The 25,898-nt window shown below is 56.7% G+C and overlaps 1 protein-coding gene across 1 annotated transcript in view; it reads right to left on the bottom strand.

Annotated features, from left to right (window-relative positions):
* NOL4L (nucleolar protein 4 like) overlaps positions 1-25,583 on the bottom strand; it is a 129,338-nt gene extending 103,755 nt beyond the window's left edge. The window contains exon 1 of the mRNA XM_049869980.1: positions 25,249-25,583. Within this exon, the coding sequence (XP_049725937.1) occupies positions 25,249-25,569 (321 nt within the window). The 5' untranslated portion in view covers positions 25,570-25,583. The remainder of the gene's footprint in view (positions 1-25,248) is intronic.
* Positions 25,584-25,898: the final 315 nt, after the last annotated feature.

Below are 25,898 nucleotides of genomic sequence, written 5' to 3'. Positions count from 1 at the left end.
GGCCAGCAATGTGGCCTGCCCCTGGGGACCAAGCCTCAGCCACTGGGCAGCCCAGACAAAGGCCGGCGGCGTGCCCGGCTGCCTGGCTCCTCCTCCTCTCCCTCCAGGGCCTGGGGTTGGGGGCACTCTCAGAGGTTGTTTTCAAAAAGGAGGTGGAGGGAAGGATGAGGGACAAGGCTGGGCAGCCCCAAGGGCAGAAGGCTCGAGCAATTAGCATGACTGGGCAAGTTAATCGGGGGTGGGGCGCAGGGCTACCCTGCAGTGCCAAGCAACGGAAATCAGGCGGGCAGGGGGCTGGCAGGGCACAGCCTGGCAGCTCTGACTCCTCTCCCAGCCCCCACATTGGCACACTGCAGGTGCCACCAAGGGCTGCTGAATAATGACCACTTGGGTACTGAGTGCTATCAGGGCAGGTCCTGGGCACAGGGCATCACTAATCCTCCCAACAATACTTAAGCCGGGGAGGGCAGGGTATCGAGACAGCTATTGATTATCTCTCCTATTTAATCAAGAGGAAGCGGAGGCTCAGAGAGGCAAAGCGACTTGCCTAAGGTCACACAGCTAAAAGTGGAGCAAACACAACTCCCTCCACCAAGTCTATGTGATTGCAATAGATCTTGTGCTTCCCACTGCTTTGGCTGTCTCTCTCTCTCTTTTTTTTTTTTTTTTTCTCTTTACAGATAAAGATAATTCTCTTTACAGATAATTAATTTTTCTCTTTACAGATAATTAGTAATAATAAAAGAAACAACAACTGGTATTTATTGAGCGTTTAATGTGTGCCACCCATTGTGCCTAGGACATTACCTGTATTAAGCCATTTAATGCTCGCAACAACCCTAAGAGATAAGAACTATTATAAGGCCCATTTTACAGATGAAGAAACTAAGGCTTAGCAAGGTAGAGTAATATGCCCAAGGACAAACGGTACGTGGTGGAGTGGGATTTCAACTGAGCCACCCGAATCCTGCACGCTAAACCACTCTTCTATGCTGGCTGGCTGGATAGATGGATGGATGGATAGATGGACGGACAGCCTGATGGATGGACTAATGAATAGGAAGGCTGCCCTGTGTGCATTGGGCCCAGGGCTGGGCACCCAGTGGGTGCTTGGCCAGCAGTAACCATGCCATTGCTGTGCTTTCTCGCACCACTGCTGCTGCTGCCAGAGGGGCCTCATGTCCCCAGCAGGGCTGGAGCTTGGGGGCCGTGGGCCGTATGCCCGGCTGCTGGGGCGGCCTGAGCTCCCTTGCCATGCTCAGCAGCGGCATGACGGATGTGCCCGCCGCCACGGGGAGCCCAGGGTAGAGCAGTTGCCTGGAAACAGGCTGCTCTTGCGGCCCACACTCAGACCTTTGTCACCATCTCAAGGACCTTTTTTTCCTCTTCCTCCTTTCTTGCTGGAGCCAGACCCGCCACACAGGTGAGAAGCTGCAGCCACCGCCAGCAGCAGCCCCCTCTCACCAGGGACCTGCAGGGGGGCCGTGTCCCCCGGTGGGGGAGAGGGAGGCGGGTGCTAGAGAGGCAGGGGAGCAGAGCGCATAGCAGGGAGACAAGCTCCGCAGGCAGCCCGGCCGAGGCTTGGAAAAATCCTGACGCCAGCCAGGATGCTTCTCTCTGGCTTTATTTTTTCCCAGCTTCCCTAACAAAACATAAGCCTTACCCCTTTTGCTTAATGGTGCTATATTGGGAGCATCAGCTTCTCAAGCAGAGGGTCAAGCCCCTCTGAGTAGGGCTGGGCCTCTGGGGGGCCTAGAACAGAGAGACAGGTGTGGTGCCCCCAGCACAGCAGGCACTAATTGGCTCTTGGGCTGGTGGCCCTGCCAGGGGATTAACTGGGCTCTGGGGAATTTGCCGGGGACTGGGCTACCCTCCAGCCACGGCCAGGCTTGGGGACAGGGGTGTGGAGGAGTTAACAGCAAGGGCTCTGGGGTCTGACCCTCAAATCCCAGCTCTGCCACTTGGGTGAGGCAATTTCTTCAAGGAAATGGGGGGAGGTCCTGCCTAAAAGGGTATCGTGAGAATAGAATGATATGATCTGCATACACCTGGAATGTTCTGCAGTGAAAGATCATGGGTGCTTTTTTGCTTCGTGCCACACAGTCCCAGCCCCAGGCATGTCATAAGACGATTTCCTTCTCGCCCCTAGCACTCAAGGGGGCAGGGGGTCCCACTGCCCATTCACTGAACACACGCAGGAACTGAGGTTCCAAGAGGGAGGGGTTTGCCCAGGTTGGACACCCTAGGCTGACTTCCACCCCCTCTGACAGGTTTCTGGTTTGCATAACGACTTTCTCAACCTCCCCCACCCCACTGGGCTACACTTTGACCCTGAACAGCAACTTCAATGCCATCTGCCCCAAACCTTCTTTGGCTCCCCAGTGTTCCCCCCTCCCCCGCCCCTGCCAGATAAAACCCAGGCTTGTTTGTCTGGCACAAGACCCTGCACACCTCCAGCTCTGAAGCACACTTCTGTGCCTTTGCCAGGCCTCTCCTCTGCCCCGGACACCCGCCTTCCACTCAGCCCCGTGGTGAGCCTCAGCCCTAACGTTCACTCTTCCGGAAAGCCTTCCCAGCCGAGTGCTCCCATGGCCAGCCAGGAACCCCTTCTCCAGTGCTCATGGGACAGCCAGGAACCCCTTCCGGAGTGCTCCCGGGACAGCCAGGAACCCCTTCTCCAGCACTCCCAGAATAGCCAGGAACTCCTTCTCCAATACTCCCTGGGACAGCCAGGAACTTAATGCTCCCGGGATAGCCAGGAACTCCTTCTTCAATGCTCCTCGGACCAGCCAGGAACTCCTTCTCCAGTGCTCCCAGGATAAGCAGGAACTCTTTCTTCAGGACTCCTTGAACCAGCCAGGAACTCCTTCTCCATTGCTCCCCAGGACAGCCAGGAACTCCTTCTCCAGTGCTCTCCAGGACAGCCAGGAACCCCTTCCACAGTGTTCCCCGGGACAGCCAGGAACCCCTTCTTCAGTGCTCCCCGGGACAGCCAGGAACTCCTTCTTCAGTGCTCCCCGGGACAGCGAGGAACTCCTTCTGCAGTGCTCCACAACACTCTGTTCGTACCCCCTCTTCCTCCCTGGAAAAGCTCCCTGGAGTCACCGGCTAGCAAGGTCCTGCAGTCTGATCCAGCTCCCCAATCTCTCCCTCCCTTTGACCAGCCATGGCATCCTGGGACAACCAGCCTCATATGACCTAGTGGCCCCTGAGCACAGCCTTCCACTCCTGCCTCCTCTTGGCCCACACGGTGCCCCTACCCACACTGCCCTCACCACACATCTCAGCACCCTCCATGCCCCACCCACCCTACTTCAGATCCCCCACCTCCAGGAGTCTTCCCCTGACCACCCAAGCCACAGCACCTCTCCAACTCTGCTTTTGGCCCTGCTTTTCCTGCAGGGGAGTTCTTGGGTCGTATGAACGGTTAACATGCTTGGCTGCTAACTGAAAGGCTGGAGGTTCAAGTCCACCCAGAGGTACCACAGAAGAATGGCCTGGTAATCTACTTCCAAAAAAATAGCCACTGAAAACCTATGAAGCACAGTTTTACTCCAGCACACATGTTTTTTTTTTTTTTTCTGCAGGAGTTGCTGCTGCCCAACTCCTGTGTGTTCAAAGTTCCTGAGGCCTGGGGAAGGTTAGAGGGAGGAAGCAAGCGAAGGAGGGAGGGAGCCCTTTATTGAGCACCTACTCTGGGTGAGGCCTGATTCTGGGCACATAGTATCTCAATTATTCCATTCCTTTATAGAGGGGCAAATTGAGGATCAGGTTCAGGGAGATTATGCCTCCTCTTGCCTAAGGGCCTAAGTTTCTCCCACTGCCTGTGATGCTAACACAGCACTACAGGGTCCCCAAGCGCTGGCCCTGGGCTTGCATTCCTTGTGCTCCCTACCTCAGCCAGCACAGGCCCAGGGCAGAGGCAGCAGAGCCAGTCACAGCAGTGGTAATAACACCTGCTGATTATGGGCGCTGTTTAGATGCCAGGCTCCAAATCCCACACAAACCCACAGTTACACATGAGGACACCGACGCCAGAGTGGTAAAGTGACTTACCCAAGGTCACACAGCTAAAAGGCCACAGACCCAGGATTTGAACCCCATGATCAAAAGGCCATGATGTCCCAGAGCCCGGTACACTGCCTGGTCTCCCAGCCAAGCTGACCCCAGCCTCAGGCAGCTGTGGCCCCAATTTTGGCCACCAGGCCCTAAGCCTGTCCCTAGTGGCCACCTGCTAATTAGCCAGGTGGCTTCTGCTTGCTCAGTGGCTGCTTCGGAGCAATTCTCCCAGGAAGGGCCAAGCTCGAAGGAACAGGAAAGGTAATTGCTAATTTGCACAAGAGGAGACAAAGGGGACGAAGGCACCCATGGCTGTCCTGGTACAGCCTGAGCTGAGCCTCACGTCCCAGAACTACCCACCACTTGTCACCTGCCAGAGCAGGCTCCCTAGACATCTGTCTGTCCATACAACACAGCCATTACAGGTCACAGGGCCACGCCCCAGGAAGAGCAAAGGAAAGCATGAGCACAGCCTGTCATCCTTTAGAGGTCTCTGGGTGGCACAATGGTTTGTGCTCAACTAGTAGCCTAAAGGTTTTTGGTTTGAACCCACCCAGCAGTGCCAGGGAAGAAAGGCCTAGAAATCGACTTCCATAAAGATTACAGCCAAGAAAACTCTACGAAGCGGTTCTACTCTGTAACACATGGGGTCGCCATGAGTCGGAATCAGCTTGATGGCAATTCTTTTTTTTCTTCATCCTTTCAAGCACTGCTGAGGGGGTGGATAAGGAGGTCGACAATTTCAAAAGCAGGAATGACCCCTGTAAGTTGGTCATGAGTTGAAACTGCTTGCAGCTCTATTTACAGGTGAAAAAATCCAGCCACAGAGAGATTGGAGTGACTTACCCAAGGTCACACGCTGGAAGTAAAGGGGCAGGATTTGAATTCAGCCCGCCCGGCCCCGGAGCTTGTGCTGTTTCCATTGTGTTCTAGGTTGAGACTGACCAGTTCAAGGCTCCCATTTTGCAGCTAAAGAAACTGAGGACGGAAGGCAACATAGCAATAAAAGCATGGGCTTTGGAGTCACAGCTCTACCTCCTAGGAGCTGTGTGTTTGAGGAAAACTAACCTCTCTTTCAGTGCCTCAGTTTCTTCATATGTAAAATGGACCTAGAAAGCCCTCAGTTGTGTGGGCTTTGGGCAAAGGATGTGTGACACCTTAAAGGAGCTGAAGAAGGGGGTCAAATGGTCAGTCCAGTGACCCACAGTGGGCTGGTGGTGGGCAGGGCTGGAACCTGAGGCCAGGATCCCCGTGAGAAGAAGCTGAGGCTGCAGCGACCAAGGAGCAGAGGCTGGCCACAGGGCCTTCCGTCCAGGACTGGGAGGTCAGTCCGTGGCCAGGAAGGGGGCTTCCAGCACAAAGTCCATCTGCCAGGACCTGCTTGAGCCATGACCTCCCTCGGAGGGGAATGGCCAGTGCTGGGGCTTAGGGTCAGGCCGACTTGGGTTCAGATCGTGGCCTTCACGCACTGACCATGCCTGCCCCTCTCTGAATCTCACCTTCCTTGTTGGTAATGCTACCCGCACAGGGCTGTTCTGAGGCTCAGGGGAGCTGACAGGGATGGGGCACCCAGATAGCAAGGCACTGGGGGCTGGGTTCCAGGGGGACATTCTGGAAACCCAGCCCTCCCTGCCCCAAGGCCAGACACTGGATAGACAAGCAGGCCAAGTGGACGATCACATGAGCCTGGAACGCTTCCTCCTCTCGCCAGGACCTTCCCTGACTCTGCCTGCCTGTGGCCTGAGCATCCCCAAGCTCTGGCCCTTTCGACATCCTTACAACAGACCTCCTGAGCTGCCAAGCCACGCCTTACAAAACCTGCTTGGGACCACAAGTTTGAAAGTCATTACCACTGCATAGTGTGCACGTGCCTGTGGTGTGCGTGCACGTGTGTGCACATACATGCTCATGAGGAGGAGGGTGGGCACTGGACAATCTCCACTAACCCTCAACCCTCTTGGGCTCCCCGAGACAGGAGACCCAAGCCTTAGCCTTTCATCAGCCCTGCCTGACTGTGACCTGGGCAAGTCACTCCCCCTCTCTGGGCCTCAGTTTACCCCTCTATAAGTTGGGGGCTATTACTGCCTGCCCCACCTTCCTCATGGGGTCCTTAGAAGATGCAAGTGATGAGATAAACTCCCAACAGCTACGGAAACAATTCAAAGCTGCACAAATGTGAGGTTCTGGTTTTAAACATTTATTGAGCACCTCCTGCAGGCCAGGCACAGTGCTGGGCACTTAGGCACACGCTTCCTGGCACGTTTTCTCTAAGTCCCATCACAACCCTGACCTACAGGAATGTTATCTCCAGGTTATAGATGCGGACACTGAGGCTCAGAGAATGACGTGCCTAAAGTCACAGGGCTGGAAAATATTGAACCCAGGAGCTTCTGAGAGTCAGCCACTCAGAGTGAGGAGTCAGGGTGATAGTGTTCTCATGGTGGATTGGCTTCTAAGCCCCCATGGGTCTTAAAACCCACCCTATGGATTGAAGAAATGGCCCTTGCTCCACTCAGGGAGCTGGCCTCATCAGCTCTCAATTGGATGGGCTGAGACGGCTCAGAAATAATTTTGTTCTGAGGGGTAAAATATGCTCTTTGGATTTTAAAATACAAGGGATCGGGGGAGCTGGGGACACTGGCCTTCTCATTGTTCCTCAAACCCACCAGGCACATTCCTGTCCCAGGGCCTTTGCACCTGCTGTTCCCTCTGCCTAGAATGCTTGTCCACCAGATCCCTGCATAACTCACTCCCATACCTCCTTCAGGTCACCTTTAATGTCCTTCAAACATCACCTTCTCAGTGAGGCCCTCCCTGACACCCTGCTTGAAATTCCAACATCCCCACCCCAGCACCCCTGATCCCTTCAATCTGCTTTATTTTCTCTATAGTATTCACTACCATCTGATGGACTGAGTTTTTCCCTTGTTTACTGGATGGTGTCACAGGGATTCCATGTGTCCATGGCTGTGTGTCCAGACCACGGCACAGTACCTGGCCAGAGCAGGTGCTCAGTCAATACTAGTACAGATTAATCAGACTGAGGCTCAGAGAGGTAAAGTGGTGGGTCCCAGGCCACACAGAGAAAACAGAGGCAGCATGTGGGGCCAGGCTTTGTGCCCCCAGCCCCTGCCTTCTGTCCCCCATCTCCACTGGCATGGGATAGGCCTGAGTTTGGTAGAACTGGGAGACCAGGAGCCTGGGTCCTGCCTCCCTCCCCTCCTGACAGGCTAAGGGTATGGGAGTCAGCGTGGGTAGGAGAAGAACAGCCCTTCCCTGGGGCCTACGCAGGAGAAGCAGCAACAGGGAGGGTGTATAGTATATCCATACAGAAGACCCTGGTGCCCATCCTATATCCCAGAGACAGGTTGAAGAGGAGAATCTTCTTTTAGGCTATCGTGATTTGTTATTGTTAGGTGCCATCGAATCAGTTCCGACTCATAGCGACCCCATGTACCAAAGAACGAAACTGTTGCCCTGCCCTGAACTACCCTTACAACTGTTGGTATGTTTGAGCCCACTGTCGCAGCCACTGTGTCAATCCATCTCCTTATGGGCCTTCCTATTTTTCACTGACCCTCTACTTTACCAACCATGATGTCCTTCTCCAGGGATTGGTCCATCCTGATAACATGTCCAAAGTATGTGAGATGAAGTCTAGACACCCTTGTTTCTAAGGAGCATTCTGGCTGTACTTTCAAGACAGATTTGTTTGTTCTTCTGGCAGTCCATGGTATATTCAATATTCTTCACCAACACGATAATTCAAAGGCGTCAATTCTTCTTTGGTCTTCCTTTCGCATGCATAGGAGGTGACTGAAAATACCATGGCTTGGGTCAGGTGGTGGAGATGTCCCCTGGAAATATCAACAGCCAAGGGTGGCAGTCCCTTACCTTTCAGGTGGCCTTCCTGGAGGACTGTGCTCCCCATTTCACAGATGAGGTGCTGAGGGCAGAGGAGCAAGGGCACCATTTGCCCAAGCTTGCTGGAGTGAAGCCAGGGCTCTCATCCTGCCTGGCAAGCCAGGCTCATGCACTTGCCCCTGCGCCAGGCCCTACATTGGTGCTGGGTCCAGGAAGTAAGGAGGGGACCTGCCTGTGGCTGAGGGTGGGAACTTCTAGCTGGAAGTAACAGGAGGCTGTAGCTGGCAGCAGCTGCTGGTCAGCCAGCCTGCCTGGCCTCACATCCAGGCACCCCCCTTTGCTCACAGGGGCCTCGAGCAAGTTGTGTAAGATCTCAGTGCCTCACAGGCTGGTTGCAGGAGCCCAATGTACAAACAAGCAGGAGGCACATAGAACAGGAAAAAAAAAAAAAAAAAAACCTAATGAGCGCTCAATAAATGTAAGCTGACACACTATCATCATCACCATCACCACCATTATTTCCATTACTACCATCATCGCCACCATCATCACTACCACCGCCATCATCACCATTACCACCATCATCACCACCATTACCACCATTATCACCATTATCACCATCATCACTGCCATTACCACCATCATCACCATTCCCACCACCATCACCATTTACCACCAACATCATCACCATTACCACCATCAACATCATTGCCACCATCATCATCACCACTACCACCAGCATCACGATTACCACCCTCTCCTCAGCAATAGTACTCATCTTCCTTCCTCCTACTTCCTCTCCTCTTCACACAGCCATGTTCACATTGACCGTGTTCCTCCTTTACCATCATCACCATTACCATCGCCATCATCACCATTACCACCATATCACCATTACCACCAACATCATCACCACTACCACCAGCATCACGATTACCACCAACATCATCACCATTATCACCATCATCACCATTACCATCATCACCATTACCACCATATCACCATTACCACCATCATCACTACCACCACCATCAACACCAATACCATAATTACCACCATCATCATCCTCACCACCACCATCACTGTATTGTGTAGCATCTGTCCCCCACAGTGTGCCCTGATAGCCACCATGCACCCCAGGAGGCCCTCTCCAAGTTGCTGAATGAATAAACAAATGGGTGGATGAATGAATGATGAGGAGGCCTTTATGGAGAGCAAAGCAGCTGATACAAGGAGAAGGAGAAGACTCCTGGGTCTACTCCTTCAGTCCCAGCCCCTCCCGACCTCATTCGTGTAGCTTCTGCTCCCATTTGGGCAATTGTCCCCTAGAAGCAGAGCCTCCCTGTGCCTCAGACTCCACTCTGCACACACTGGGCCAGACGCAGCTCTTCGCACATCACCCCTGCTCTACGACACTCAGTGGCTCCCACTGCCTGAGATCTGACTCTGGGGCCCCCATCATGGGACTATCCAGCCGCATCTCCCCAGCACTGGGCCTCCCTTCGAGCCATATTCTCTTCCTGCTTCCAACAGCTTGTGCCCCTGCCTACCTTGGCTTCCCAGCACTGCCAGGAGCAGGTCCAAATGCCTCCACATGGGGTTTGAGGCCCTCCATGACCCAGCCCTGCCAGCCCTGTCAGCCTCCTGACTCAGCCGGTGGTCTGGATGAGCCTGCTTACCGAATAGGTCAGACAGGCCCTCGGCAGGACTGCAGGCTACTTGACTACAGGACCCTGGCTATTATGCCAGCCCTCATGTCAGACCCATAACAGCCCTGGCGCTCTATTTTGCAGACGCAGAAACTCAGGCACAAAAAGGAGAACTAAAAGGCTTGAGACATTGATTTAACAAATATTTATTGAGTGTCTACTCTACACCAGGTTCTGGGGACACAGCAAGGAGCAAGACAGCAAATCCCCTGTCCTCATGGAGTCCAAGAGCAAAGCACAAACAAATAGAGCATTTGTCAGCTAGTGGTAAGGGCTCTAAAGTTAGAGGAAGGGGCTTGAGAGCCATCGGAGACAAAGGGTGTTTTGAGAAGGCAGTCAGGGTAGGTCTCCCTGTAGAGGTGACATTTTAGCAGAGCCCTGGTGAGGGTCGGAGAAACAGCCAGGAGGCCAATGTGGCTGCAAGGCAGTGTGCTGGGGCTGAGAAAGTGGAGCAAGGGGCCAGAGCTGGGCCTTGTGCATCATGGTGGCTTTTGCTTGGAGGGCAATGGGGGGCCACAGGAGGGTTTTGAGCAGAGGAGGAACACGGTCAATGTGAACATGGCTGTGTGAAGAGGAGAGGAAGTAGGAGGAAGGAAGATGAGTACTATTGCTGAGGAGAGAGTGATAAGAACTGGGGTGGGGAAGAGCCCCTGGGTGGCACAAAAGGTTAAGCACTTTACTACTAGCCAAAAGGTTGGCAGTTTGAATCCTCTTAGAGGTACCTCGGAAGACAGACCTGGCAATCTGCTTCCAAAATGTCACAGCTTTGAAAACCCTACAGAGCACAGTTCTACTCTGCATACCTGGGATCACCACGAATCAGAATTGACTCAACTGCAACTAACAGCTGCAACTTTAAAGGAAACAAAGAAAAAAAAAAAAACTGGGGTCGGGGATGATGGACAAGGGCCTGCACACCATCCCCAAAACTCTACTTTCCTGGGAAAAAGTGGTTCAGAAGAGTCAGACATGGGGGCAGCAGGGCTGGCACTGGGGACTCTGGACTGGGTGGCCTTCCTGAGCTCAGCAAGCCTAACACTGTGGGGCAAGGACTGGCTGTCTAGGCCAACCAGCTGGATGACACTCCAAGTCCCACACTGCCCTCCAACCCCCAGCCAGTACTCAGCAGCTGGCTTTCCTAGCTCTGTGAGGGCTGAGACTAAATCTGTGCTATTTACCACCAACCACTGGGGCAGCACCTAGAACAGCTCCTGGCATATAGTAGCCGCTCAGTAAATCTCTGTGGCATGCACAGGGCCTGGGAGATAGTAAGTGCCAGTCAAAGTTTGCTGAATGAATCAGTGAACGGATTGCCTGCGACTCTGTACTGTTTGCTGGTGGTTTCTTGTGTTAAGCTGAGTTCCTTAAAATAAACACACCTGCTGCTTGACCTCAGAGCCTTCCCGTGAGCCAGGCCCCAGGCAAGTGTCTTAGCTGCATCCAACAACCCTACATAGCAGGCTCTATTGCTATGCCCATTTCACAGAGGAGGAAACTGGGGTCCAAAAAGGCTAATTAATTTCCCCCATGGTCACTCAGCTACTAAGCAGCACAGCTAGAATTCAAACCCAGAGCTGGGTTCTTCTCAGCTACACTTTAATACCTTCCAAACTGGGATCTTATCAATGACACCATCATCCCCGACTCAATTGTAAATTCCCAGAGGGCAGGGACCCAAAGGTGAGGTCGCTGACAAGCAACCCAATGCTTCATCATGTCTGAGCAACTTGCCTTGGTTCCTGCCAGCAGCCTGGCACCACCTTCATGGCGAGGAAACCAAGGCTCAGAACTTGGCGATTTCTCCAAGATCATCAGGGCCGAGAAGTGGCAGAGGTAGACCTTGAATCCTGGTCTCCTGGGGCCTGGTCGAGGGCTCTTTCCACAGTCCCCGTCCCCTCCTGTACCTACGCTACTCCATGTACCCAGTACAGAGGCAAGAGACTGAGTCTCCAAACCGTGAGCCCTGGATGAGGCAGCAGCTAGTTCCTGTGGCCCAGCGAGGTATATGGAAAACCCACTCCGTGCCAGAGGCCTTTCTCAAGATTTAGGGCTGCTGGGCTGACCCCCGGGCTGACCTCTCACCTCTACCTCCTGTCTGAAAGGGCAGAAGCCACAGAACCTGAGCGTCAGGACCTGCAGGGGGCCGAGCAAGGAGAGCTGGGCATTTAAAATCGCCTCCACAGTGTGCACAACCACACAGCACAGCGAAAACAGCAGCGACTGCCAACACTCACCAAGCACTCAGCCATAACCCTGCATTCTGCTAGGCCTTTCAAACTAAACCCATTGCCGTCAAGTCAGTCTGACTCATAGAGACCCTATCAACCCTATAGGACAGAGTAGAACTGCCCCATATAGTTTCCAAGGCTGTAACCTCTCCCCATAGGCCCCACCCGGCTGAGGGTAGAGCCTTGGCTCATAGGGGTTGACACAGCCCTACCCTGCCCCAGGGGATGTGCAACGAACGTGCTGGCTGACTGACTGGCCATCGGGCTCCATGCCGCTCCCTTGCCCTCTGTGAGCTTCCACATCCCTTGGTGACTCCTACAGACCAGCCATATCTGTGCTAAGCAAACTGCCACATCTTTCTCCTGTGGAGCAGCTGGTGGATTCGAACCACTGAACTTTTGTTCAGTTAGCAGTCGAGTGCTTAACCACTGTTCCACCAGGGCTCCTTTTACTAAACTTTTAAACCAAAAACACCAAACCCATTGCCATCAAGTCAATTCTGACTCATAGTGACCCTCTAGATGCCCTGAATTTTCACAACAGCCCAGTGAAGCAGTTCCTATTATTACCCTCACTTTTTAGATGTAGAAACTGAGACACAGAGAGGTTGAGTAAGTTGCCAGAGTCACACAGCGAGTATATGGTAGATTCAGGATTCAAACCCAGGCAGCTGAGCTTCAGAACCAAGTATCTGGGGAGGACACATAAGGGACTGGATGCCTCTGGGCCTGGCTGGAGAACTGGGTGGAGGGGATGGGCCGGCCAAGCACTTACTTCTCACTGCAGCCCCTTTGGGAACTGCTGATACCTTTTATCATGTGTGTGCGTTACCTTTAAAGCAAACTTTCTTCTGCACCTTCGTCCACAGCACCCCTTCCTCTCTCCTGGGATGCTCTATGCCATTCTCACCCATTTCCTGGCTTGTCTGAGCATAAAAGCCCTCCCCGGCTCCTCCCCGGCCTCTGCAGCACACTCTCCCTGCCCTGACCCCCACCTCAGTGTCACCCAGACCCTGCACTGCCCACCTCTCCTCTTGAAGCAGCTGCCTGAGTGTGGGCTGCACCTCTCCCTGCAGGCCCCGCCCCACTGAGGGCAGAGCCTTGGCTCACAGGGGTTGGCACAGCCCTGCCCTGCCCCATTGGATGTGGAGCACGCTGGCTGGCTGACTGGCTGTGGGGCTCCACGCCACTCCCTTGCCACCCTCCCCCCACCCCGAGTCGCAGCAACCCTTGGTGACTCCCTACTTGTGCTAAGCGGTGTGTCCCAGCGTCAGCACACACTGCCTGACAGACACACACCTGCCTCTCCATTCTGGGAAGAAGCACCGTCCGAGCCCGTGTAAGAACCACAGTGGACCCAGCATCTGGGCCTTGCTGCCAAGAGGATGGCGCTACAGGAATGGAGAGTGGAGGACAAGACGCTTTGTGACAGCTCCAATGCCTGCTCTGCCTCTCACCAGCTGTGTGGCCTCAGGCAGGCATGCTCCTTAACATCTCTGATCTCAGAATCCTCACTGGCAAAAGGAGGATCATAAGGGTTCCTACAGGGTCATACACATCAAGTGTGCAGCTCAGCACCTGGTACTTCATAAAACCAAAAAAACCAAACCCACTGCCATCAAGTCGATTCCGACTCATAGTGGCCCTATAGGACTGAGTAGAACTGCCCCACAGAGTTTCCAAGGAGCACCTGGTGGACTCGAACTGCCGACCTATTGGTTAAAAGCCGTAGCACTTAACCACTACACCACCAGGGTTTCCCGGTACTTCACAAGCACTCGATAAATACCAGCAATGTCATGACTAGCATTGTTTTGAACTCTGTAGTGGGCACTGACTGAGCACTTTATGTGAGTATCTCAAATTTTCCCCACAACAGTCCAGAGGGAGCTGATATTACACTTGCCATTTTACAGATGTGGAAGTGGAAGCTCAGAGAGGCTCAAGGTTGCACAGCTGGTTGGGAAGCCAGAACTCGAGCCCAGGGCTCTCGGACCCCGGGGAGCACACCAGCTCTTAGCTCCACAATGGGCAACCTGGACACTGTCCTTCTTTCCGTCCTTCCCTCAACAGTCAGTTTGTGACTGGACAGATGGGACTGCTGGCCTCTACTTCCCACCTCTGTCCCCTGGCTTCCACCAAGGCTTCCTCTCATTCAGATCCAGGGGGCCTGTCAATCCTCTGGGCAGACCCAGCAGGCCACCTCCTCCTCCAGGACACCCTCCCCTCCAGTGTCCCTGCCCACACTTCCTACCTGCTTCTTTGCCTCTCTGTCCACTGCCCCTTCTGCAACATCACGCTCCAATGTCCTTCACCCCAGCCCCAGAATCCACAACCTGAGATACCATTGCCACTGGCCATGGCATGGGAGCGGCAGAGAACAGCTCCCACCTCCCGCGCTGAGCATGTGACACGAAGTCTGTCTTCACCTTCCCGCAGCAACCCCATGAGGTAGGGAACACTACTGGACCCATATTACAGATGAGGGAACTGAAGGTCAGAGAGGAACGGTGACTTGTTTGAAGGATACCCATTTAAGAGTCAAAAAAAAAAAAAAGAGTAGCAGCACGTAATTCATACCAGGGCGGTCTCATCGCCAAAGCCCAAATCGGCAGCACTGTCTCACATGCCTAGTCAGAGTCCAGGGTTATTGATTCAATCACAGTCATAATCCTGATTGTGGCTCCCTTTTACGGAAGGCTTGGCTATTTCCACGTCCTGGTATCGACACTTTACACATAACTGCATCCACAGCGATTATCACCCCCATTTTACAGATGAGGAAACTGAGGCTGAGAGAAATAACTTGCCCAAGGTTGCAGAGCAGTAAACAGAAGAGCCTGGGCCAAAGTCCCTGACTCCATGCTCTGTTGACTATGGGTCCTCAAATTCAACATCTGCAAAGCCTCTTCTCCCCCAACCTGCTCCTGCCCCAGCCTCCAGATCTCGGAGAGGGGGCTCCATTCACCACGGGTTTCCCAGCCTGAACTCTCTGAGCTGCCTCCCCTCCTTTTTCCCCTTGGCCCAGACTCTTGGGGCACACCACGAAGAGCCTCCTAACCACCCTTGGAGGGCTAACAGCTATCTGGCTTTGGGATTTTCGTAGTGGGGAAAGGCCCTCCAAGGAGCCCTGAGGTGGGGCAGTGGCCCCTACTGTGTGACCTGCCCAGCTGCCTTGGAGGGTTATTCGCTGCTTATACAGACAAGGTCGGGGGAGTCAGAGTCAGTAAGCAATTTGTCCAGAACCACATAGCTGGTGGGTGGCAGAGACAGGGTCCAAATACAGGCCTGTCATTTGTCCTGTTACTCCCTGGCCCTCCCTGTAGTTGCTCTGCTCAGTGCCCAGACCCAGTCAAGAGTCCCTGCTGCCTGGGCAGACCCCTCTTCACATCCTCCTCCCGACAGTGATAATCGCACCATCAAAGCACTTCACGTGGACTCTTGCCTTTAATTTCCCCAACAACCCTATAAGGGCAATATAATCATTAGGCTCATTTTTCAGATGAAGAAACTGAGGCACCAAGTGGTTACTCAGCTGGATGCCCAGCAGAGACAATGCCTTGGGTTGCTAACCTGTAGAATGGGGTCATAATGGCCTCTATTTCCCAGGGTGGTTGAGGACTGAGCAAGATTGTGGAAACCAGGGGCCCTTGGAGACGCACCTTTAGGGTACTCTCAGACAAGACTGAAGGCCTGAGTGTATTTTTCTCAACCCTCCAGCATCCAAGGGCCCCATGTCTTCACGAACATTTCCTCAGCCCGGGATACCGAGAAAACGATGAGTCATCCACCCAAGCATAGGCCTTCCAGAAGCCTGTGTCGGGTCCTAGCCAGGGCGGGGAGGGTTCCAGGCTGGAAAGGGGGCCCCATGGACATGATGACTCCCTATCTGGCCCCAAGGAGGCCTGAGTCACCAGGTCTCCGCCAAGGCCTCCCACTGTCACACGAGTCAGCCTTGGGGATGGCTCTCCGATTTCGCCCACCGGACCTTGCCCTCCCAACCTTCCACCCCAAGTCTGCATCTGCCTGCATTTCCTGGTTTCCTAAATGCCTCCTTTTTCCACTCAAGATTCCCGGGATCAACCCTGACCCTTGAGCCTTCCTCACCTCCCACCTCCCATGTCACCAGATCCTGCCTTTCCACCTCTTGTCTTTAGAGGGAAGCAGCCCCCTCTTCACCCCAGGCCTTGTCTCTCCTCGCCACACCATTTCCCAGCCTGTTTTTCCCTCTCTAGAACAAATCCCCCCTCTCACCACAGATTCTGAGGGCTCGTTCTGACACCCAAATCTGACCTCCTCTCCCTCTACTTAAAAACCCTCCCGGGAGCTCCCTCCCCTCCTTGCTGCTCATGCACTAGCTCTTTGGACTGGCTTTCCAGATCCTTCTCTTCAATCTGGCCCCAGCCAATTCCACCAGCTCATCCCCTCAAGACCCCAAAGCCTCCCTCAAGCGCTCCATTCCTGGCCCAGCGGTCCTCAAGCAGATATGACCGTTTACCCATCTCCGCCCATGTGGAATGTTCTGCAGAACACTCTTCTCCAGGAAAGTCGGCCCCTGATGCCATCAGACACAGCTTGCATCAACCCCACTGAACGCTGGCACACCCCCCTCGCCTTTTGCCCACCATTCCTACTCCCTGGAATGAGCTTCCCCTTGTTCTGCTCTTGCTTAAGAATTCTTTTTGGGCCTCAAGGTGTAGTTTAAATGTTGCCTCTCTGAGGACTTCCCAGAAACCCTCAGGCAGGAGGGCCAGACCTCAAGTTCCTGAGGCCTTCTGAGGGCAGAACTGGATGAGACCACAGCTCTCCAATTCTTGCTCTGAGGCATCTGCTACCCGCCAGGGGGGAACCCCTTAGAAGAAGGGGCTATTCTGGGCCCTGGGGATACAGGAGTGAACAAAATAGACGAAGTCTGTCCTAGTGATGCACATGGCCTTGTGGAAGACAGATGCTAAACATATAAACAAGTAAAAAATATATATATATTGTCAGGGGGTGCTAACAGCTGTGGAGAAAAATTAAGTAGAAAAGGAGAGCGGGAGTAGAGGGGGACATGGGAAAAGGGCCCAAGGGACCTACAGTGGTTCTGACTGTGTGAGCAGGGAAGGGCTCTCTGAGGCGAAGACATTTGAGCAAAGACCTGAAGGAGGAGAGGGAGCCAGCCAGGCAGATATACGGGGGACGGGCGTACCAGGCAGACAACAGCAAATACAAGGGTCCTGAGGCAGGAGTGCGCTTGGTGTTGGCAGAATAGCAAGGAGCCCAGCCTGGCTGAGGCTGAATGAATGAGGCGAGGGTGGAGGGAGGTGAGGTCAGTAGGTAGCAGGTCATTCAAGGCCTGTGGCCCAAGGGGAAGACCCCGGCTCCTGCCCTGAGAGAGACGGGGAATGTGGAGGGCCCGGAGCAGGCAATCTGATTTGGTTTTTGCAGTTTCTTCCAGTTGTTTGTGTGAAGAAGGGATGGGGGGGGCAAGCATGGACACAGGGAGCCCAGTGTGGGAGGGGAGGCTGACATACCTCCAGGCTTGGACCAGGGTGGAGCAGCGGAGGTGGTGAGAAGTGGTGGCATCTGAGGTGTATTTTGGAGGTAGAGCAAACAGAATTTGCAGATGGCTTGGATATGTGTGTGTTTGGGAGGGTAAAGAAAAAAAAAAGCAGGGTCAAAATGACTCCCAGGTATGTGGCCTGAGCCACCAGAAGTCAGGAGCTATCCTGATGGGGACGACCAGGACAGGAGCAAATGAGTGAGTGATGGGCTTTGGACCCAGGCAAACTTCAGCTCACCCAGCTCTGGTGCTGTGTGGGACCCTGAGGGAGTTCCCTCCACTCTTGGCCCAGTTTCCTCATCTGCAGCTGAGAAGCCCATGCCCAAGGGATACTGAGGGGGTGGACGACCTTGTGGGCTCCAGGATGGGTCCAGCCTCCCAACCCCCCTCTCTCCCATCTCCTCCCACCACACCCTGTCCAGGCCCTGCTGGGTCTCAGCTGCAGTGGAGGTGGGAGGAGAGGGGTGGGTAAGGGGGAGAGGTGCCATCTGCCTCCCCACCAGGCTGTTCTGGGCAGGTGGGAGGGCAGCCTCCAGCCCTGGGAAGCTGTTGTGAAGTGCCCTCTGGCGGAGGGGGTGGGGGCCTCTGAACCTGGGGGGAGCTAGGACCCCCCTCCTGCCATTCCCTCCAAAGTTCCTCCCTGGATCCTTGCCTCCACACCCCAGGGCTTAGAGGGTCATGCATAGCCTGGGCGCTTGCTCCCTGTGGGACTCAGATGGTCCACTTGGCCTCTCTGATCTTAGGGTCTCATCTGCCTCACGAAAGCCAGGGGAGACTAAATGAAATACAAAGTGTCTGGCACAGGGCAGGGGCTTAACAAATTGGGAGACATGCTCAGGACCCTGCCTGAGGGAAGGAGGGAGGAAGTTGCCAGCCATTATGCAGAGCTCACTGTGCTCTCTGTAGGAGGCCAGAGTCCAGTAACTCAGGCTCCCCGGCCTGGGATGGGGGCCTCTGGGAGGCTTGTCTTTCTACCTGGTGGGCACGTACCAGGCCTTGGCAAGACCCCCACCCTCGCCCCTCCAGCACCCTTCCTTGACCTCTGCGAACTAGTACCCCCAGCACCAAGGAGGGATTCCAAGACAGGAGGGATCACTGGAGCCTTCTTTGTGTAGTAACTAGGGAAACTGAGGTTCAGAGCAGGGCAGCAGCCCACCAGGGCAGGGAGAGACCCTGGGCCTTCACGTTCCTGACTCTGGGGGGTCATGCTGCACCTATGCCCCTTGTCAAGACTTTTCTGGTGTTTTGTTCTATTTAATGCAACATTTCCCAGGCCCCCGATGGCACTGAGGACACAGAAATGACTCAGACACAATCTCTAGGGAACTAAAATTTGCTGCCCACCCACTACGTGCCAGGAACTTCAATGGGTGCTTCATCTTCACCGTGCCACAACATCTTTCATCACCCTCCCCATTTTCCAGATGAGGAAACTGAGGCTCAGCAAGAATACATAGCAGCTAACGTTTACAAAGACCTGCTTCCTTCTGGTTAATGCATTAATCTTCATACCAGTCCTGAAGGAGATGTTATTATCAGTTCAATTTTATATGATAAAACTAAGGCCAAATTGGTAAAAATGCAAAACTGGGATTTGAATTCATGGCCCTATGACTCGAAACCCCAATCCTTTCACCTCACCTCTATGTCAGCGTGGGCCGGGGGCAGAAAACGGGAGTCTCTAGAAGCTTGTTCTAGTAAGCCGTGCCTTGGCCAGACCTCACCTAGCTTCCTTCTGCCCCCTTACCTGCTTAGAGGCCCAGGGACCTGGCCAGGCTTTGGTACTAGTTAGCAGAGTGACTTTGGGCATGTTACTTAGCCACCACCCTCAAATGACAACAGAGTCTTTCCCTGTTTGCCAAACTTAACTAGGAGAAGGGATTAGGAGCACATTTTCCAGACGAGGAAACTGAGACTCAGAGAGAGGTCAGGCAGGCTACACAGCAAGGGAGTGGTTGAGTTGGGACCTTATAATACACACATAGGTCTCAGCCCCCTTGCTTCAGTTCAGAGCCCTCTGTCCCAGATGGATCTACTCCCCGCCCCCGCCTTAGTTTTGGGCTCAGCAAGTGGCAGCATGGCGAAGGTCACAAGCTTTGCCCTGCTGCCCACATAGGACAGGAAGTGGGATGAGGAGGAAGACTGGAAGCAAGAAGGTGCTTGGCCACTGTCATGGGCATGGGGACATGTCGTGACCTCTTATGATCACGCCCTCCCTCACACTTGGCTCAGCTGGCTGCTGAGACCCAATGGACAGAAGCGCCAGGGCAGCAGCTCGGGCCACCTCATTTGTGATGAAGGACACCCCTGTCATACCCACGGCTAGACAAAACAGATTTGTTCAATCAGGACCCTGCACATGTGTGCACACACACACGCTCACACTGTGGTCTGCCAATGCCCACACCCCAGGTGCTTGCACATCTGTTGACATAGACGCTCACCACCACGTGCATTCACAAATGCAGTCTCCCCTCTACCTGTCCACACTCACTGCCCCAGGCACACATGTCCACAGAAGCACGCCCCTCCTGCACACAGAGAGGCACGTGCATGCTCACACTCACACTGCCACACCTCTACACACACGTGCACATGGCCGCATGAGCACGCATGTACGAGCACACACTCGCAGACACTCCCTCCAAGGTAAGGGCTGGGCTGGAGAATCCCAGGTCTGCTGGAAGCCGGGACAGGCCCTCAACCTTCGTCCCTGGGCAGCCCCAGTGGCAGCCTCCCCAGCCCCCAGTCTTTCCAGCAGTATTTCAGGGGTCTAGATGGACCTCCTGGTTCCCAGACATTCAGCGACAGGAAAGCAGACTGTAGGGGCCGTGAAGGTGAGGCAGTTCACACCAGGCCTTTCCCAAGGAAGAAGGCCACATGCTGTCCCCACCCCCCAGTAGAGAACGACTCCAGGGCCCAAGAGGAGACCCAGGAAGGCAGAGTCTGACCCTCCAAAATGCAGCCCCCAGAGTACCTGGGACCACATTCAGCCCACTCATGCAGGCTTAATTAACAAAATGGCCCACTTCTGCCACTCATGAGAAATCCAAACGGGGCCGAGGCCAGATGTCACTGTCAGCCTCCTCCCCAAAGTCCCCAAGGCCCAGGACAGCTAAGGCTCCTCCTCCCACCCATACCCATCCCTAGTGCCAGGAAAGCCCCCCAAATATCTCATAGGTCACAGACCCTGCCCCAGGCATCCACCTATGATTAGAGACATCCTGACCAGAAGAAAGAGTCTTCTAAACCAAGGTGTAACAGGCTGAAAGTTTGTCATGAAGGATCTATGCTTTTCAGATTGGATCTGGTTGCAGGACGCTTCGAGGTTGGAATGGAAATGTATACAGGGCAGTACCTGAGCTCAGGGTCTGCGCCCGTCAGCAGTGTGACCTTGGGGGGTTCCCAGCCTCCCTGAGCCTCAGTTTGCTCATGTGAAGGATGGCAATAACAACAGCATTGACCTCTGGGTGAGAATCAACAAGCCGATGCATATCAGCCTCTTGGCACTGTGACGGCCACTCAGTAGATGACTCAGAAAGGGTCGCTGTGGTAATTATTTGAAGAAAACCAGGAAATACTGAGATACTCAACCAAAGGTCATCGCATATATTACACTGTGCTAAGTTAGAGGCCATTCCTCGCCCAGACCAGCGGCCGCAGGTGCCAAAGGTTTATGCAAAAGCTCCAGGGACAAAGACTTAAGGCTGTGAAAATGCTCTCCACTAAATGAATGCCGTCTGCAAACTGGGAAAAGACCACCATTAGTCAATTTGGCCAGCGCAACACCTGGGGTCCAGCTCGCAAAAGCCTGGTGTCAAGGGTGGAGTTTGGCAGTCGCGACATTTCCCCTTGGGGAAGGGACTCTAATGGTGGGATTCTTGGCATCTGTGATGGGCCCAGGGAGAAGCCATGGTGGAGCACAGGGAACTGAGTCCCAAGCCTAGTCCCCCCGCCACCTCAAAAGAAACAGACTTGTTTCTTTTTCTTGAGGCCTCAGTTTTCCCATCTGGAAGATGGTGCAGTTGGGCTAAGAATGTCTATCTCCAAGCAGCCTTGGGGCTCTCAGACCCTGGGAGTTGACAGACAGCCCGGGGCCTCACCCCAGCTGTAACCTGTGGCCTTCACAGGCCCAAAGGACAGCCCTGCTCTGCGAGGCCAGAGGAAAAGGAAAGGGGTTGGTTCATTTTGTAGCTGACTCGAACAGAATCGGAGGGTCCTGTCTCTAAGGAGCTAGCTTCCCCTGTTCAGCAGCCTGTGGAGGCCCGAGCAGGCCAAACATAAGAAATAATAAATCCTAACCAGACTTGGCCAGGCCAAGAGGCCCCAGCTCTTGTCATAAAAAGATCTTATCCCCATGAGCACCCCGTGCCTGCCCGTGGAGGACACTGCCCTCCCCTCCTCAGCCCTCTGCCTCCACCTTCTATTTCCTGTGACAACCTGCAAACTGAAGACCAACTTGCCTCCCCCAACACCCAGGCTTCTGCTCGACCCCTGCCCCGCCCCCTGCCGGGCCCCAGCTGCAGGAGGCCCCGGCAGAGTGTAATTCCCCTCGCCCTCCTCTCTGCCCCGGCCCGTCCGGACAGATTAAGCCTTTGTCACACACACCCAGAAAAGCTCAGGGCCAGATGGGACAGGACAAGTGGTGTCAGATCATCGACCCGAGGCCAGCCAGGACAAGGGCAGGGCCCCGACCACAGCACCGCATATGGAGGTGGCTGGAGGAGGAAGGGGGGCCGGGGTGGGGGCAGCCAGAGAGCAACATGGAAGACAGAGGACACACCATGGCCACCCCTGGGTCCCGCCACTACGCCGGGGCGCTTGCTCAGCTGCTGGGGTGACCCACCTCCCATGTCCCCTCTTCCCTGAAGTCTAGCTGCTTGCCGGCCCTCCCATGGAGCTCCTATGGATTTCTTTATCATGCACTCAGCTATACCCATGTCACCCACCAGCTGGGCACCCCTGGAGCAAGCACAGGGTCCAGCCCACTCTGATCGCCCAGCGCCCATCACAAGGCAATCATGTGCCAAACAAATGCTGTGGACAAAGGTTTCTGGCCCAGTGACCTTCACACAAACCCACCCAGGATAAAACTGCAGGATCTCTCCCAACTGCCACCTGGGACAATGACTAACTTCAATCGTGTGTGTGTGTGTGCACGCACGCACATATGCCAGCACATGCGTGCGCAAGTGAAGTCCAGTGAAGGTAGGGGACTTCCTTTGCACCTTTCAAAGAAGGTCCCATTCAGCCCCCCTCCAGAAAGAGGCCATGGATGCCCCAGCAATTCCCAACAGAATCTGTTCTTCTTAGGTCAGTGAAATGGAAATATAAAAATAATAACTGAGCCCCAGGAAGGTGCTTGGAGAAGGGGGTGGCAGGACTCTGGGCATCTTCGCGGCTGGCTCCAGTTGGCTGGGCGAGTGGCAGGTAACTAACGGGTTCTCTGGGGACCGGCAGGCCAGGCAGGCGGGGAGGAGGGTGGGTAGCTTGAGGGGCGGGCTGTCGCAAGAGGGCATGTCTGTTGTGTTTGTCATCCTCCTGGCAGCTTGGGCTGGGAGGCCTGGGTCCCCTTTCTCTGCCTCCCAGGCAGCCAGTCCCTTGGGCAGGGTTTATTATTGGTCTGTGAGAGCCAGGGAGGTGGCTTGTGAGGCCCCTGCTGCTAGGGGCCAGCAGGGCGGGTCAGCGGGGCCTCAACAAGAGCCTGAAGCTCTGGGCTGGGCTGGCCGCACCTGGTCAGTGCCCAAGCCTGGATGCTGCCTGGGGAGAAGGGGATGCCTCGCCTTGTCAGCTGTGTGGCTAAGGGGGTGGGGGTGCTGTCCCATGCTGCCCACTCCCTCGGGAAGAAGTTGACCCACACAGACAGCCAGTGAGCCATGGCCAGGTGTGAGGCAGGTGGTCACTGTCCCTCAACTCCAGGAGTGGGCAGAGTGGGGGCTCCCGCCTCAGACTAGGAAGGAGGTTGGACGAAGACTTCCAGCTCTCTGGGAGAGATCACCAGGAGAGGGAGGACACTGATCTGGGATGCCCGCATGGCTGGGGGCACTGACCCAGGGTGGGCGCACAGACCCAGACAACCATTTGGTGGGTTGCTGACCTCGAAACCCTGCACTCAGGCAGGGGAGAACTGAGGACAGTACCGAATGGCAGGGTGGTGAGGGCGATCCTAGCTGGGGAGTGGCAATGAATGACTCCCCAGTGGAAAATTGGGCAGTGATTTGGGCTAGGGGAGAGATTCCCTACTCCGTCGGGGTGGGGACAATGACCCAGACTCCCCGGGCTGATTTAGGCTGGGGGGTCCGTGACTCCCGCGGGAAGGGCACTGCCCCGGCCTCTCCCTCTGGGAATCCGGCCCCGGCGCGCCTCTCGGCCCGGCCCTTCGCCGCCGGTCCGGCCGGAGGCAGCAAGGGCGCAGATGGGCTGCTGGCGGCCGCAGCGGCAGCGGCGCGGTTATCAGCGCTCCTCGCAGATGGGCCGCCCGCCCTCCGCGCTCACGGCTCCCCACTCCCGGCGGCCTGCAGCCCCGTCCCCTGGGCGCGGGAGGAGGCGCCTCTGGATCGGCTCCCTAGCTCCCGCCTCCCTCCCTCGCGGCCCCCTCACCCCGCGGGCCCGGCCCGGGCGGCCGCCGGAGGGGGAGGGGGAGGGGACAAGTGCACTTTTCGTAACGACCGAATCAATTGTGTGTGAAGAGCCCGCTCCGGCCGGGGACAGGGTTGCGCGCGGGGCGGGCGAGCGGCCGGGACGGGGGAGGAGCGGAGGGGGGGCGGGGGAGCGAGGGAGGGAGGGAGGCCGGCGCGGGGCCGCCCCGCTCGCTCGCTCGGGCCGGGCGAGGCCGGGGAGGGAGCGAGGGGGCAGGGAGGGAGGCCGGCGGCCCCGGCCGGGCCGAGGGCGGAACGCACTAATGGAGGGTCTCGGCGACGGAAAGTTCAAAGCTCAGCGGCGCCCCGGGAGCAGCCGCCCCCCAGCCCCCACCCGCCACAGAACAATGAGGTCCCGGCGGGGGAGCCGCGGGGCCCGCGCCGCACGCCCCTTCCAGGGCGCCCCGGGCCGGAGGGGACGCCCCCGCCCGGCCGTCCGCCTCCTCCCTCTCGGCGGCTGCGGTTCCCCGCCCCCTCCCCCACGCCACCCCGCCCGAACCGGGGCGGCCCGGGGGACGGGGGAGGGGAGAGGATGGATAGGTCAGGCCGCCCCCGCCCCAAGGAGGGGGGTAGCAAGGGGCCCGGGGGGCGGAGAGGGCGCCCCACCCACCCGCGGAGGCTGCTCCTGCGCCAGGCTGCGGCTTGGGCCGCCCCTCCCCGGGCCAGCCCCGGGTGGGGTCGGGGCGGCAGTGCCCGGGCGGGCCCCCTCCCCTGGAGCCGTGAGGCCAAGCGGACTCCGCGTCCCATGGCTGTCCCTGCCCCCCCTCCGCGGCACCACCCCCCACACACACCGCCCAGCCCGCCCGGGGGCGGGAGCGCGAGGCGCCCGGGACAGGCAGCCCCGGGGCGGGCGGGGGGGGGGAGGCTCGGGCTTCGGAGCAGCCGCCTGCTGGCTGGGGGAGGGGACGAGAGGACGGAACATGCTGGGGTGAGCAGCCCGGGACAGCCCGCCCGGCACCGCCACAGCCCGGGCAGCCGCACGGAGGGGGGCAGGGACTCCCCGAACCCAGAGCGCTGCCGGGGCGGGCCAGGGAGCGTTGGTGGGCAGGGACGCGTGCGCCCCGAGCGGGCCAGACACCCGGACAGCCTCAGGGACACACGTTCGGACACAATCCACACCCCCACCCCGCCCTACACCCTCCCCGCCCCCGCCCGCCCCAAGCCCCGCCGCGGGACCGGCCGGCGGCCGCGGCGCGCGCACTCACCGAGCCCGTCTTGACCGGCACATACACCACTTGGCCCATCTTGGGTTCCCGGCCGCTGCCCAGGCGGAAGCCCTTGGAGCGCACCCAGAACTGGAACTTGCCTTTCTCGCCGGCCGCCGGGCCGCTGCCCGCGCCGGTCCCGCCGCCGCCCTGCAGGACCTCGGCGATCCGCTGGTATTTGCTGCGTGTCACCGTCTTGGTTTTGGCCGAGTCGCCGTAGGTGCGCAGGCACCAGTCCCGGAACTGGCGGCCCAGCTCTGAGTCCCCGGGGCTGCGCTCGCGCTCCCAGCCCCCGCGCAGCAGCAGCGTCGGCTTCGGCATCCTCCCGCCGCGCCCGGCGCCCTCGGGGGCGGGCCGGCCGCCGGGCCACCGGGGGCCGGGGCTGGGCTGGGCTGGGCCGGGCCGGGGCGCGCCGCCGCCGGGGCCGTCCCGCGATGTGGCTTCGGCGCGGCTGCTTGCTGGGCGCGGGCGGCGGCCGGACGCGCGGGGCTGCGGCGCGCTCTGTCCTGCTCGGGCGGCGGCGGCGGCGGCAGCGTTGGCGGCGGCGGCTCCCGCTCGCCTCCTGCTCCGCCTCCTCCTCCCCCCGGCCGGGATGCAGGAGCGATGGAGGCAGCTCCGGGCCCGGAGGTGCAGAGGGGGCGGGCCGCCCC

Source organism: Elephas maximus, chromosome 25 (genome assembly GCF_024166365.1).
Source record: "Elephas maximus indicus isolate mEleMax1 chromosome 25, mEleMax1 primary haplotype, whole genome shotgun sequence".
NCBI classification, from domain to species: Eukaryota; Metazoa; Chordata; class Mammalia; order Proboscidea; family Elephantidae; genus Elephas; species Elephas maximus.
Note: the sequence above shows the minus strand (reverse complement) of the source record. Positions and strands in the feature narration are given on the sequence as shown.